This window comes from Lampetra fluviatilis, chromosome 32 (assembly GCF_964198595.1).
Source record: "Lampetra fluviatilis chromosome 32, kcLamFluv1.1, whole genome shotgun sequence".
In the NCBI taxonomy this organism is placed as follows: Eukaryota; Metazoa; Chordata; class Hyperoartia; order Petromyzontiformes; family Petromyzontidae; genus Lampetra; species Lampetra fluviatilis.
This window is the reverse complement of record NC_136306.1, coordinates 3,388,531-3,403,293: the sequence shown is the minus strand read 5'-3', so window position 1 is coordinate 3,403,293 and position 14,763 is coordinate 3,388,531. Positions and strand designations below refer to the sequence as shown.

General features: G+C 53.8%; 1 protein-coding gene across 2 annotated transcripts; it reads left to right on the top strand.

Moving 5' to 3' along the window:
• The first annotated feature begins 192 nt into the window (after positions 1 to 192).
• On the top strand, positions 193 to 14,249 carry SELENOO (selenoprotein O). 2 transcript variants are annotated; one of them, XM_078871261.1, is made up of 9 exons: positions 196 to 1,025; positions 4,050 to 4,253; positions 5,009 to 5,189; positions 8,539 to 8,669; positions 9,771 to 10,048; positions 10,273 to 10,417; positions 11,422 to 11,607; positions 12,143 to 12,302; positions 13,664 to 14,249. In XM_078871261.1, the coding sequence occupies exons 1-9, from the start codon at positions 463 to 465 to the stop codon at positions 13,832 to 13,834; spliced, it is 2,019 nt and encodes a 672-aa protein (XP_078727387.1). In that variant the 5' UTR covers positions 196 to 462; the 3' UTR covers positions 13,835 to 14,249. The 2 variants fall into 2 exon arrangements, with proteins under 2 accessions (XP_078727386.1, XP_078727387.1); XM_078871260.1 differs by lacking the exons at positions 12,143 to 12,302; positions 13,664 to 14,249 and having other exon boundaries at positions 193 to 1,025; positions 11,422 to 12,111.
• The last annotated feature ends 514 nt before the right edge of the window (positions 14,250 to 14,763 follow it).

Here is a 14,763-nt window from a genome sequence, read left to right as displayed (position 1 = left end):
CTCCCTCTGGGAAGAAACAGTAGAACCCGGAGGAATCCCATGTAGAACAGAGCTGAACACCCGCGAAAATGTGACTGCTTTTGGCCAAACATCCCAATAGCAGAGAAATTGCTTTCAAATTACTCAACTGGAAGCGCGCACAGCAGCAGCAGTAGCAACATCGCCCCCTACTGAAAAAAAACATCGGCAAACACTCATGAAAAATAAAGAGTGGAGAGCCTCCGTGAGTCTTTCCTGGGTAAATAAGTGCAACAATAAAAATTGGTAAAGTAACGAAATTAATGAGTGACTCAAGCGCCATGGTTCCCGAGGACCACGCAGCCCAGGGTCACGGCCCCGTGTGACCCCGCCACCGCCACCACCGCTGCCGCCGCGTTCAGCTGCCGAGTCCATCAGCTCCACCCCCTCCTCCTCCTTCCCTCTCCCTTCTCTCCTCTCCTCTTCGTCGTCTCTGCTGCGTGGATGAGCGCGTTTCGCCGCCTCTTCGCAGACCCGTGCCGCCGGCGACGACTCGGACAGAGACGAGGAGGACAACAACAACAACAACAGCCGCAGCAGCAGCCGCCAGCCTGGGCCATGGCGACTCGTGCGTGCGCCACGGGCCCCCCCGGGGGGGGCACCTTAGAGACGCTTCGCTTCGACAACTCGGCGCTGCGCCGACTCCCGCTGGACCCCAGCGACGACCCGGCGCCTCGGCAGGTGCCCGGGGCCGTGTTCTCGCGGGTGAGGCCTAGCCCCGTGGAGAGGCCTCGCGTGGTCGCGGTCTCCGTGCCCGCGATGCGGCTCCTGGGCCTGCGCGACCCCGAGGCCGAAGCGGCGCGGCCCGAGGCGGCCGAGTTCCTGTCGGGGAACCGCGTCCTTCCCGGGGCGCAGCCGGCCGCCCACTGCTACTGCGGCCACCAGTTCGGCAGCTTCGCCGGGCAGCTGGGCGACGGTGCGGCCATGTACCTCGGCGAGGTGCAGGCGGGGCCCGGGCAGCGTTGGGAGATGCAGCTCAAGGGCGCTGGGCCAACGCCGTATTCGAGGTGCCGGGGGGGGGGGCACTTGGGGTGGGGGTGCCAGGGGGGGCACTTGGGGTGGGGGTGCCAGGGGGGGCACTTGGGGGGTAGGGGTGTCAGGGGGGGCACTTGGGGTAGGGGTGCCAGGGGGGGCACTTGGGGTGGGGGTGCCAGGGGGGGCACTTGGGGTGGGGGTGCCAGGGGGGGCACTTGGGGTGGGGGTGCCAGGGGGGGCACTTGGGGTGGGGGTGTCAGGGGGGGCACTTGGGGGGTAGGGGTGTCAGGGGGGGCACTTGGGGTAGGGGTGCCAGGGGGGGCACTTGGGGTGGGGGTGCCAGGGGGGGCACTTGGGGTGGGGGTGCCAGGGGGGGCACTTGGGGTGGGGGTGCCAGGGGGGGCACTTGGGGTAGGGGTGCCAGGGGGGGCACTTGGGGTAGGGGTGCCAGGGGGGCACTTGGGGTAGGGGTGTCAGGGGGGCACTTGGGGTAGGGGTGTCAGGGGGGGCACTTGGGGTGGGGGTGCCAGGGGGGGCACTTGGGGTGGGGGTGCCAGGGGGGGCACTTGGGGTGGGGGTGCCAGGGGGGGCACTTGGGGTAGGGGTGCCAGGGGGGGCACTTGGGGTAGGGGTGTCAGGGGGGCACTTGGGGTGGGGGTGCCAGGGGGGGCACTTGGGGTGGGGGTGCCAGGGGGGGCACTTGGGGTGGGGGTGCCAGGGGGGGCACTTGGGGTGGGGGTGCTAGGGGGGGCACTTGGGGTAGGGGTGCCAGGGGGGGCACTTGGGGTGGGGGTGTCAGGGGGGGCACTTGGGGTAGGGGTGCCAGGGGGGGCACTTGGGGTGGTAAAAAGCATCTAATTTTCTTGCTGTGGATTTACGAGGTTAGGGGAGGAAACAAGAAAACAATTCAAATGTTCTTGCTGTGGATTTCACACCTGATGATGATTGCTTGTGTTGCAGTCGAAACGTCGTGAAATTTTTTATTGTTTTATATTTATATTATTTTATTATTTCCCTTCTACGTGACTTTACCAAAAGAACCAAGAACATATTCTGATTCTGTTCAACAGAGGTATCGCGGGCAAATTAACCACGCGGTGACTTAGGCCGCCGTGCGGTTTGTACACCCGCTCATGCCAATCAGTTTCCTACTCTGGGAACCAGGTAACCACTTCTCGTGAGAGAACACAATTTAAAGCACAGGTTACCTTTTCACTCGGCCTTATTCACATTGTACTGAGTTCATTTACTGTTAAATTCGGAATCAGAATCTTTATCCCGGAAGAATCCGATGAGCCATGAAGTTCTTTTTCACGGATGTCCAGTCGAGGCGTCTCTGCGAGTATCACCGGTAAACTTGTGCTAGATATATATGAGTGCGAGATAGAGAAAATTTAAGCAAATCCCTAAAAATGACAAATAAATATTAATACAGTCTGAAAGTGCTAATTGTACGAATGCATTAATTCCTGCCGATTTGTCAACAACAAATGCAAGCTTGGGGCAAGGCAGAAAAACAACAACAGTCCCAGACCACACCAAGACAACAACACACATTCCCTCAATTACATTGCACATTAAAATATGACTATCGATGACACACTGGTCAGGTTCAAAGTTACAAATCACATGTTGCAAACCTGGCTGTATTTGACACTAATCTTCTGCTTCAGAATATTTTTCAAAGGAATATTTACGAGGTTAGGGGAGGAAGCAAGGTTCTAAAGTGTTGGTGTTGCAACGGCAAAGGCTTTGTCACCTAATCCAAGTTCTTGTTCTAGGGATAGTTAAAATAAAATTAGATGGACGTCTTAAGTTTATTGGGTTTGACAATGGGGTTAATGAATTAGGTATGTACCATATAGCGCAGATTTTCCAATAAGGATTTTGTGGATGAACAGTGCCCAATGTAGAATTCATCTTTCTTCAAGTGATGTGAGATTGGATTTTGAGTGGAGGTCACAATGGTGGGTACTGTATGGTACAATCAGGGTAACTCGAAGGGCAAAATGATAAAGCGGGCTTATCTGCTTAATGTTTCATTAGTAGCTGATGTGTAAGCAGAGTCACAGTCGTCAAAAAGTGGGAGAATGATAGTTTCAGAAATTCGCAGGGGTCATGGGAAAACAGTGTTTGTTTCTGTAGAAAAAAATCCCGATGTTTGATTTGATTTTCTTTGAGATGTGATCAATATCGAGTTGGAATGTACATTTTAAATTAATCAGTAAACCCAAGTATTTGAAGCACTCCGTTCAATAGTGTTGTATCTGATATCCATAATAGGTGAAGGGAATGAAACTTGATTTTAGTTTTAAGAAAGAGCAGTTTTAGTAATAATTGCAATTGAATTAAGTCGAAATCATATTTTAGATTCTGCAGTAAATTGAGTTGAGGTGCTAATGATGTCCCCACTCTGCAGACACACGTAACCATGGTGATGTTGAGGAGGTGGTGATGATGTCAGCACTGCAGACACACGTAACCATGGTGACATTGAGGTGATGATGATGTCCCCACTCTGTAGACACACGTAACCATGGTGACGTTGAGGTGGTGATGTCCCCACTCTGCAGACACACGTAACCATGGTGATGTTGAGGAGATGGTGATGATGATGTCCACACTCTGCAGACACACGTAACCATGGTGACGTTGAGGTGGTGGTGACGATATCAGCACTGCAGACACACGTTACCATGGTGACATTGAGGTGGTGGTGACGATATCAGCACTGCAGACACACGTAACCATGGTGACGTTGAGGTGGTGATGTCCCCACTCTGCAGACATACGTAACCATGGTGACGTTGAGGTGGTGATGTCCCCACTCTGCAGACACACGTAACCATGGTGACGTTGAGGTGGTGATGACGATGTCCCCACTCTGCAGGCACACGTAACCATGGTGACGTTGAGGTGGTGATGACGATGTCCCCACTCTGCAGGCACACGTAACCATGGTGACGTTGAGGAGATGGTGATGATGTCAGCACTGCAGACACACGTAACCATGGTGACGTTGAGGAGATGGTGATGACGATGTCCCCACTCTGCAGGCACGCGGACGGCCGCAAGGTCCTGCGCTCGAGCCTGCGCGAGTTCCTGTGCAGCGAGGCCATGCACCACTTGGGCGTGCCGACCACGCGCGCCGGCTCGTGCGTCACGTCGCACACCACGGTGCTCAGGGACGTCCACTACGACGGCAACGCCCGGCCTGAGCAGTGCAGCGTGGTGCTGCGAATCGCGCCCTCCTTCCTCAGGCAAGACACCGCAGGGACACGGCCCGACAGGGCGCTCGCGATCCGGCAGACCGCCCCGGTCGCCGCGGCAATTACCTCGGTTAACGAAGCTCCTTTATGACGATGTCGGCAACGGAGGGCCACTCGGCCCGCCTTATTTTTGCACGGACCAAAAAAAATTGCTAAATTAAAAAATATATATTTAGAAATCATGCAAAGCGATTCAAAATAGTAAAATGATTTCCTCTGCAGACATGTTGTAAACACAACCCAGTGGGGTTTGTTTACGTTATCAACGCCGGTCAGCGAGGAGCTTCATGAGACTCCCTAACTTGGGTCACTCTTCCCGCTCCCTCCCGCCATTCCTCAGGCTACTCGTGTTGGTAAAATTTTATCGTGTTTTTTTTTGACAGTGACAAAGTGATTTTATTTCCCCCATTACTTCATGTGTGTGAGTGGCCTTACTGGGCAAAAAGTTCAGCGAAAATGCAAATCTTGAGGAGGGTAGAGGCGGGAGACATGAAAAGTGAAGTGGCGTGTTTGTTATGTTTAGCGCAGTCCACCTTAAAGACCACTTTAAACCTATCAGACAAAGTGAAGGCTTGATTTGAAGCTTTCGTGACCTCAGGAATCCATACTCTTTGGTTCTTTCGGTAAAGTCACGTAGGTAGAAAAAAAATAATAGATCACGACGTTTCGATCGCAACACAAGCAATCGTCATCAGGTGGGACAACCACAACACGATGCAACAACGCTGACCCATCGTGTGTTTTAGGTTTGGTTCGTTTGAGATCTTCAAACCGACGGACAAAGACACTGGGCGCACGGGCCCCAGCGCCGGCCGCGAGGACATCAAGGTCACCATGCTCGACTACGTCATCGACACGTTTTACCCGGAGCTGCTCGAAGGCCATGGTGACGGCGCGAGCCACAAGTACGCGGCGTTCTTTAGAGAGGTGAGTGCGGGGCCTCCGGTCGTATCGGTCACATTTGCGCACACACACACAAGCGTACACACACGTGTGTGTGTGCGCGTGTGCGTGCTCTGCCTTGCCTCCCAGCAGCAGCCAAACTGGTTGGCGGCGGCTTCTCTGCTTCTGCGCGGACTTCCTTAACACATTTGTTGAACCCAGAACCAATGGCCCGGAACATCGAGCGGCCAGCAACGTACAAGTGCACTGTCAGTTGTGTTGGATAAAAGGATGTACATTTGTTGAATCGAGTCAGGTTATTTTTTTTTTAAGAGCTTGGGGAATAGAGACGATGGGAAGGAATTCCAGAGTGGAGCAGTGCGGGGGAAAGGAGCAGAAAGAAAAGCGTTGTGACCTGCGGTGTGGTGACTGAGTGATTTAGTGGGTGAGTGAATGGCTGACTGAGTGATTTAGTGGGTGAGTGAATGGCTGACTGAGTGATTTAGTGGGTGAGTGAATGGGTGACTGAGTGATTTAGTGGGTGAGGGAGTGGGTGACTGAGTGATTTAGTGGGTGAGTAAGTGGGTGACTGAGTGATTTAGTGGGTGAGTGAATGGGTGACTGAGTGATTTAGTGGGTGACTGAGTGATTTAGTGGGTGAGGGAGTGGGTGAGTTATTGAGTGGGTGAGTGGGTGAGTGAGTGGGTGAGCGAGTGGGTGATGTGAGCGAGTGGGTGATGTGAGTGAGTGATTGAGTGGGTGAGTGAGCGAGTGGGTGAGCGAGTGGGTGAGCGAGTGGGTGAGCGAGTGGGTGAGCGAGTGGGTGAGTGGGTGATTGAGTGGGTGGGTAAGTTAGTTTTAGTGACCTGCAGCATGGTGGTGGTTGAACAGTGTGGATGAGACGAAGCACTGAATCTGGTGAAGGAATCTTGAGTAGTGAAGTTCACGGGAGCGGTAACCATGGCAGTCGCGAAAGAAGAGCGATAACAATACGACTGAGCGCCGGTGAGCAAGTGACCGGTCTGAATCGGTGAGCGCTGGTTCAACAGAGGCACCCTTTTCTCTGGGGGGAGACAGTGGGCAGTCTTGCGTGACTTGCAGTTTCACGAGCAGCAGAATGTGTGCCATTCCTGTGCTCTTGACACGGTTTTCCTGGGCACTCTTCCGGCAGTGATGCCGGTGAATGGAAGAGAGCTTTTCTGTAGGCCTTGTGATGCTTTTGGTTGCTAAGCTCAGGGATTTGGCTTTGCTAGCGGGTAGGGAGTTCCTTTTGTGTGATGAGTTTTAGAGTTGAGAGGATATATACATACAGTATTATAATGTAAAAAAAAACATTTTTGGTGAGGCCATGTGATGATGTGGTCCAATGTGTGTTGTGAGTCTCTCCACCACCCGACATGCATATTAATTAGATTTCCCCGTGTACAAGCATTTAACTTACCAATAATAATTGTTTAACCTTGCTCACCGGTAAATTGGACAATCCCCACATCCAAATGTATCCATTATATACGACATTTATTGTTATATCACTTGGGCGGCAGGGTGGTGCAGTGGTAACATTCCCGCCTCACAGAAAGACAGGCCTGGGTTCGATTCCCCACTCGAGCGCTTTTCTGTGTACGATCTCCCCCTGTTCTGCGTGGGTTTCATCCCAATGCTAATAAAACGATTCCAATGCAACCAGTATTGGCCAAAACATCTCAATGCTGAAAAATAACCTGAGAAATTATTCGTTTGGGATGACAGAATTAGAATATTTATACTGCAGGAGGAATCCGATGAGCTCGAAAACTCTTTTTACAGATGACCAGTAGGGGCAGGTCAGAACGTTACCGCAACAAACAATACAAGACACGTCAGGGGTGCAAAGTGTAGGAAAGGTGAAGCATTTAACAAAAAAAATACAAAGCCCAGTGAGCTGTTATAGCAGCCGAACAATCTAAACCAAAGAGTAATTCCTGCAGTCACGAAAGCTCCAAATTAAATATGAACCACTTCTACGGGGAAGTTTAAAAAAAAAATTTCTCTCTCTCTGGATTTTTGTTGTCTCTCTCTGCTTGTGTATCGGTCTTCGTGTCTGTATCTTACAAATTTCACACTTAACTTCTTATTTAGCAATCTTTGGAAGAACGTAATCAACCAGGCTATGCGTTAATTGTGTGTTGACCGACCCTCTGTGTTGCATTGCATTATATTTCGAAATTTTGCTAGGTTTATTTGATTTAGTGTACTTTCTCTGTCTCCACTCGTTTTGTCGTTCTTATGTTCTGCCCTCTCTGTGTGTCTCGGCTGTTGTCCCTCTCCCTCTGCAGCGTGCCACTCATTGACATGCTAATTTCTCTAACCCCTCCCTCTCTCTCCGCCCCCGCCCCCTCTCTCTATTTAAGGCCTCGACACAGAGACGTGGTTTCTCTGTGTGCCCATGTACGTCTCTCTCTCTATGTATCTCTGTGATATCTGTCTCTACTTATATGTCTGTCTATATGTCCTCTGGTTCTGTGTTTTATCTCTCTCTCAAATTTAGCATTCTCAGAAAGAACGTAATCAACCAGGTAGGGTGTTGACTGTTATGTTATCCGACTCTCTGTTGTATTACATTACATTTCTAAATATACTAGATTTGTGTTTCTATTTCATTTATACCTGATGACGATTGCTTGTGTTGTAATCGAAACGTCGTATGCTAGTATTTAATTTATTATTTTTTTATACGTGACTTTACCGAAAGAACCAGAGTAATCTAAACGTATTTTTCTAGGACCTTCCTGAAAATCAGTCTTGAGACCCAGGCAATCTCTGGGTCATGATGAAAATGTCAAACAAGCAGTGTGGCGGTAGAGGAGACCGGGCGGTGGACAAGCTCACCAGGGTGTAAGCTACCCCGTATCTGCTTTGCGCAGGTTACTCTCATCGCTGATTCTGAGAGTTGATGAGAGATGGATCTTAATGGTTGGTTGAGGATTCTCGGATCCAGGTGCGGGCTTCCGGGTTGGGCTGCGTGTCGGGAATTTATTCTTGTACTACTTCCTGCAGGTATCTTCAGGAGTCGAATTAGATGATTCTCACAGGGCATGTGTATATATGTATGGTGTAGCGGTTACCGCGCTGCACTACGAACCCAGTGACCCGAGTTCGATTCTCACTCATGGCCAACACCACTGACGATTATCTGAACCGGTCCTGGGCCTCCCCTAGGTTCACTCAGACTCAAATGATTACCTGGTGCGGTGTGTAAAAATATCGCCGCTGGGGAGACAAAGGCGGTAGGCCTGGTGCTGGCCACCCACCCCCTCGTGTGCCGTGCTGGCCTTCATCTGAGCTCACTAACAGCACTTGCCCCAACAAGTCTGTCAAGGCTACACGGGGGATCTTTGTCTTTGTGTTGGCGAAGGTGGTGCAGCGCACGGCGCAGCTGGTGGCCGAGTGGCAGTGCGTGGGGTTCTGCCACGGCGTGCTCAACACGGACAACATGAGCATCCTGGGCCTCACCATCGACTATGGCCCCTTCGGCTTTATGGACCGGTAATTGCTGTCCCATGCCACGAGCTATCGAAATCTTCCCATCGTCCCCAGAACCAGCACCGTCATGGCTGAGCGGTGTTTCTCCGTGGCTGCACCGATTGTCTGGAACTCCTCTCACCACTGCTGCACCTATTCAGCGGCATCCAAACAGCATCATTTACCTTCAAGCAGCAGCTCAAGCATCATTCACCTGTTCAGGGCCGCGCCCATCCAGGCTCTCACCTGACCAGGATCTCACCCGTCAAGGCCCTCACCTGTGCAGGCCCTCACTAGTCCAGGCGCTCACCTGTTTTTATTATTAAGAGCCTGTGTTGGATTTCCGACTTGGCTATCTTTCCGCAGAGAGTTTGTATGTTCTCCCCCTGTTCTGCACGGATTTCCCGAGTTCTCTGGTTTCCCCCATCGCTAAAACAAAACGCAAACATCCTAATGCTGATAAATCACCTGCAAATTACGTACCGGCAGTGTACCCCGACTGCAAAAACTTGGCAGGATCCTCATGAAAAACGTATTTTGAGACTCGATGAGACTTTCTTGGGTCAACAAGCAGAGTCATGAAAATAGCAATGATCATTATTATTATTATTATCATGGTGATTTGTGTTGATGGAGCCACCCTCCTTCACGCTGGGCATCTCGCTTCACACGCGATCGGTGACTCACAAACTCATCTCAATGCATTTAAAAGGGCACTCCGAGTAGCAGCCGTCCCTGCGGGCAAAATGTTACTTAGCACTGGCCTGCTATTGGGCGTTAGTCTGCGAGGAGGGGGCGGCAATTGCTACTTTGCGTGTGATCCAAATTGAATTTACGGGTAAAATTGTACGATTTGGCAAACGTGAAACGTGACGCCGGCCCACAACGACCTCGTCGTTTCGAACGTCACGGGACCGCTTAACGCCCGCCGTGAAGCAGACGTTGCGCAGGTCGCATTTTTTCCGCGGTCCACCCCCACCGCAGCGATCACCAGGGCAGTCCGCCCGGCTCGAAGCGCGAACCTCCGTGACCTCCGCGGCAGCGAACGCGCTCCCGCCGGGCGATGTCACCGCCGCAGCTGCGAGTCAAGTAATTGGCCGCTCCCTCTCTCGCCCTCGTACGCAGGTTCGACCCTCACTACGTGTGCAACGGCTCGGACGAAGGCGGCCGCTACGCCTATGATCAGCAGCCGGACATGTGCCGCTGGAACCTGGAGAAGTTGGCGGAGGCGCTGGCCCCGACGCTGCCCGCCGAGCTGAGCCGCCCGGCGCTGGACGAGTACGGCGCCCTCTACGAGGCGGCCTACCTGCGCAAGATGCGGCGCAAGCTCGGCCTGGGCCTCCTCGAGCAGCCCGACGACGCGGGCCTCGTGACCTCGCTGCTTGAGACCATGCAGAGCACTGGTACGGCGGGCGCGGCCGGCGTGCCATTTGATGGCGGCGCGGGTGGTGGTGGGGTGATGGAACGGGGGGGGGGGGGGGGGAGATGTGGGGTGAGACGAGGGGTTGAGTCGAGAGCGATTACCGTGTGGCGGTGGCATGCCGCGTTACGCGAGTTCAAGTTTTACAGCTCAAAAGTTGAGATATCCTGCTCGTGTGGTGACCCTTTGGCTGTCGCGGCCCAACAGGCGCCGACTTCACCAACTCGTTCCGCCTGCTGAGTCGCCTGACGCTCGAGGCCGGCTCCGTGGAGGAGCTGGCGACGTTGCTGTGCCGGCAGTGCGCCACCGTGGAGGAGATGAAGAGAGCCTCCAAGCCGAGGATCGACCCCAGGTGCGAGCCCCAAGGGTCTCCAGTGACTCGTGGCTCGGAGGGCCAAGCGGGTGGCCACGTGACTGGAGGACCGACACGGCGTCAGAGAGCTCCATAATTGCAACGACACAATCACCTCGGCGTCTTGCAGTGCTTTACGTGCGATAAGCGACTTGCATCTCGTCTCGAACGTACTATTTTTTTTATTTTACCCAGAGTGATATAGCTCTTTTTTTAGAAGCTAGCTGGCTATCACAAATGGTAGCTCAACGAAGTGGCTTATCACGTGAACATGTTTATCAGCTAACCGCATGTTTCTAAATGTGGAGAAAAACCGAAGGATCCAGAGAAAAAAGCACGTGACCACAGGGAGAACATGCAAACTCCAAATGTGTCGGGGTCGGCAAAGGAGCAAAGCTCATAACGAGTGGAGTGATGGGTGGCGAAAATGCAGCAAATTGGCACAGTGGGGATCACAGGTGGTGCATCTGTCAGTCATTGCAGTCAACCCATAACATTTGGGTCTGTCCCATGACCTGCCAGCAAACCTGACACTTCACATGGCCTCAAAGTGCACTCAGCCTGGCACAGTTACTGTGGGGACATCACCGCCACTTGGCTGTTATTGTCCGTGTCAGGCAACTGTGTTGTGGGGAGTGGTGACACAGTGGTTAGCACACTGCGCTACGAACCCTGCCACCTGAGTTCAATTCCCGCTCACAGCCAACACCAGTGACGATTATCTGAACCGGTCCTGGGATTCCCCGTGGTTGAATCGCACTCAAATGAGTACTTGATGCAGTGCGTGAACATCGCCACTGGGGAAACAAAGGTGGCCATGAATAGATTTATTATTTTATTTCTATTAATCACAAAAGCTTCAAATCTAGAATGAAGTGCTGCCTACACCACCCCCTTGTGCGTCGTGCCGGCCTCCATGGGTGCTACTCGCTCACAGCGCTCGCTGCTACAGTCTGTTAAGGATGCACGGGGATGGGGGTCTTTGTCTTTGTGCGAGCAAGCAGACAGCTGTCCCTGCTGCTGGCGCTCGCGCAGGCCAACCCGCAGGTGCTGCGCATGTTTGGCGGCCGCTCGGGGCTGGAGCGCGAGCTGCGCTGCGTCGAGGCCTCGGAGCGCTGGCGCCTCGCCACGCCTGCGGAGAAGGAAGCGGAGGACGCTCGCGCCTGGACGCAGTGGCTCAACGCCTACAGGTGGCACCCCCCGCCCCACGGCCACTTTCCTGGCCGAGCCTTGGGGGTCGCGGCGGCATGGCGCAGATGGGGCCGTCGTCGTGACCCCCGAGTCGATTCCACGGTCGTGCCTCCGCACTGCCGACGTTTCACACCCTCCTCGCCCAGATCCCGCAGTTGCTGCGCGCCGACCTCCAAGCACTGCCCTGATATCGCTGTGCCACCACCACCACCACCTGTGCTGAGGTCTTCTCTTTGGTCGCCAGAATCGGCAGTTGCCCCTCCTCTGGGATCTCGTCGACTACACTCCTACCCCCTCGTCCCATCTTGGGTTATCATATCCACAGCACTCACCGCTAGATACGCAAATGGGTCACGTTGTCTAGTTACTCCTCGTGGGCTGGAGCAGCTGTGTGAAGTGGTAGAGTGGCAGCTCCTGCGGGAGCGGCTGTGACCCCCTCCCTCCCACCATGGGTGACCCCAGCGGGTACCTCCCGTGGATGACCCCCGTAGGCGACCCCCAGTGGGTAACCCGTGTGTCCGTGCGGTGGAGCAGCTGCCGCCTGCTGCAGGAGCGGGAGGTGTCAGGGCTGGAGGCGGCGTCGTGGCGGAGGGAGACTGCCGCCGCTATGGACTCCGCCAACCCCAGGGTCGTCCTGCGCAACTACATCGCCCAGCGGGCCATCGCGGCCGCCGAGGAGGGCAACTTCACAGAGGTGCGTGGGGCCATCGGCCCCGACGGGCGCCGATGGCCGAGCTGCTCACGGCGTGCAGTTGCTGCGGTGTACGGGCCACGAGGGTTGGTGGATCATACACAGATTTGTGGAAATACCTCCTTAACCTGTGGGCGTGGAGGTTGCTGTGGGGGTACAATGGCAGTACAGCAAGTGGGATAACTTCCACCTGTATGGGGATTGAGTGTATACCCCCCCAACTCATCACCCAAGGGTTTTCTCGAAACATTCCAGTCCGTCCTCACTTGTAAAATACTTAAGATAATTGGCCAAGCAAAGAGCCAGGGGGAATTGCTGGTGCTGTTTGTGGCTACCTTCCTATAGCACTGGAGCCATTCCCTGTGAGAGTGAACGGAAGCCGTGTGGTGCAGTACAAATTCTACACGATTGTTTTATTACTTACGACATCTGGATACAGGGGGACAGGGGGTGTGGAGGCGGGACCAGCATGAAGTGGGGATGTTCAACTGCATGTAGCCTCAGAGGGCTGCTGCTGCACCTACAATATCACAGTTCACACGCTGGACTTGCCATCCATAGGCGACTGGTGCCATTCCATCTCCTTGGCGTGGCGGATGGAACCAGTTTCTCAAATTCCAAACCCCCCCCCCCACCCGTGTGCCCCAGCATTGTGTTTTGCCAGTTGGTCAATCGTCAGCTCGCATCTGGTGGGGTAGAATGTGGGTCCTGTCCACCTCTTCCAACACGTCTGGTCAACGTGGTAGAGCAGAGCAAATACTCCTCCGAGTTGGCTCTAACGGAGGCCCCCTTCTGCCAGCAGTGGCGAGACGCGGCCCCGGCGTCTTTCCTGGCGATCCTCAGTTTGCCGCGTCACGCACAGTCGAGATCAAAACGACGTCGCGCCTCCGCATTGCCATCGCTTCCCACCTTTACATTCACAAACTCACACCGATTCGGAATGGTGGTCACCACGACACCCGTGCCCTGTGATTGGCACCGGCACAAGAAGAATTCGAAGTACGGCAAGTCCTCACCTAACGCGTGTTCAAGCAACGAGTTTTCGCACAACGCGGAACGCACATTGTTACAACGCGGCGCGCTACAACGCAGCGTCCGAGTCGTCAACGACACACTACTTTCTCGACCTGCGCGGTTAAGCGGTGTGATGCAGTACACGGATTGATCCTTTACACGGCGTTCACTCATCTCATTTGCTTGTCCTGCCATGGGATGTCACAAGCTACATTTTATCGTGCAAACGTGATTCAAAACAGCAATTCCTCGCTTAACGTAGTACTTTTCAGTTACGCATCAACCATGTTAAACGAGGAATCACTGCTATCCCAACACTGTCCCCTGTGTGTGGTGTCTGCGTGGTCCAGGTGCAGAGTGTGCTGCGGGTTCTGGAGACGCCGTATGCAGACGCTACCGACGAAGAGGAGAGCAAAGCCCCCCGCGACACGGAGCAGGCTCTCTCCGCTGCTCCACCTGCCTCCTACACCTCCAAACCACCCCCCTGGGCGCTTGACCTCTGCGTCACATGATCCTCGTAATTGCCTGGCTCGCTGGCGACCTCCTGCGCCCCCCCCGTGATTGCCCCAGGGGGGCTCTGCAGAGGCGATGGCGAGCCTAGGCCCTGGTAGTAGATGCTGTGAGGAGCGCCCGACGGGGGACTGTCTGTCCGCTCGTGCGGATTCTCTCGTCTCCATGACGACCGATGCGATAACCCACATATCTTGGGCCGCTTCAGTCTGATTCTTAGCGTTCCTCACTGGGACGATCCCCTAATTTAGACGTAAACTGGCTGCTGCTGCATGGTGCTGTTGGTGTGCCGGGTTCCGGAGTGGTGGTTGTAAATGGGTTGTCTGGACTGGGAAAACTGTTGCTTAAGGGATTCACTGTTCATACGAGTTAAATGATCTGCACGTTGTATATCTAGTTGAACTAAAAAAATCGCTCAAACAATAACTTGTGTGGGTGTACATGGCGTCGTCATTCATGCAAATTACATCTCATTGCTGCGCCGTTTTCACATCGAGTTGCAGAGAACCACAGACAAGTGGCAAGGCAGCTCAGAACCCATGCCAGCAAATTTCCAAGCTTGGCGATCCTACGTTTGGATGTTGGGCCCAACTCCATTAAGTTGTTTGCTCAGCGGCAGAGCAAAGTGGCTTCACAATCACAGGTTACGTTAACTGCAAATTAGTTTTCTGTAGCAATGCGCTCAATCACTCATTTACTCACTCAGTCCAACTCTCACCCACCCACTTACTCGCTCAACTATTTCACCAGCACGGAAACCCACACATGGACCCATAAACTTGGAGCTGGGAAAGCAGCCACCACCAACTGCAGAGCGGCCGATTTTGGGAGCGAGGAGGCAGCGGCGTCGGGCAGTCAACAGTGGAATAAATCACGCGTGACGGACCAGGACTTTTTACATCCACGCGGTGTCTTACCACGGTACCGCCAGCCCTTTTAG

Bases quoted from the DNA above. Each gene is read 5' to 3' on its own strand.
- SELENOO (XM_078871260.1), top strand. From the start codon at position 463: ATGAGCGCGTTTCGCCGCCTCTTCGCAGACCCGTGCCGCCGGCGACGA. The intron at 10,049-10,272 runs GTACGGCGGGCG...GCGGCCCAACAG, and splicing joins TGAGACCATGCAGAGCACTG to GCGCCGACTTCACCAACTCG. The intron at 10,418-11,421 runs GTGCGAGCCCCA...GCGAGCAAGCAG, and splicing joins AAGCCGAGGATCGACCCCAG to ACAGCTGTCCCTGCTGCTGG.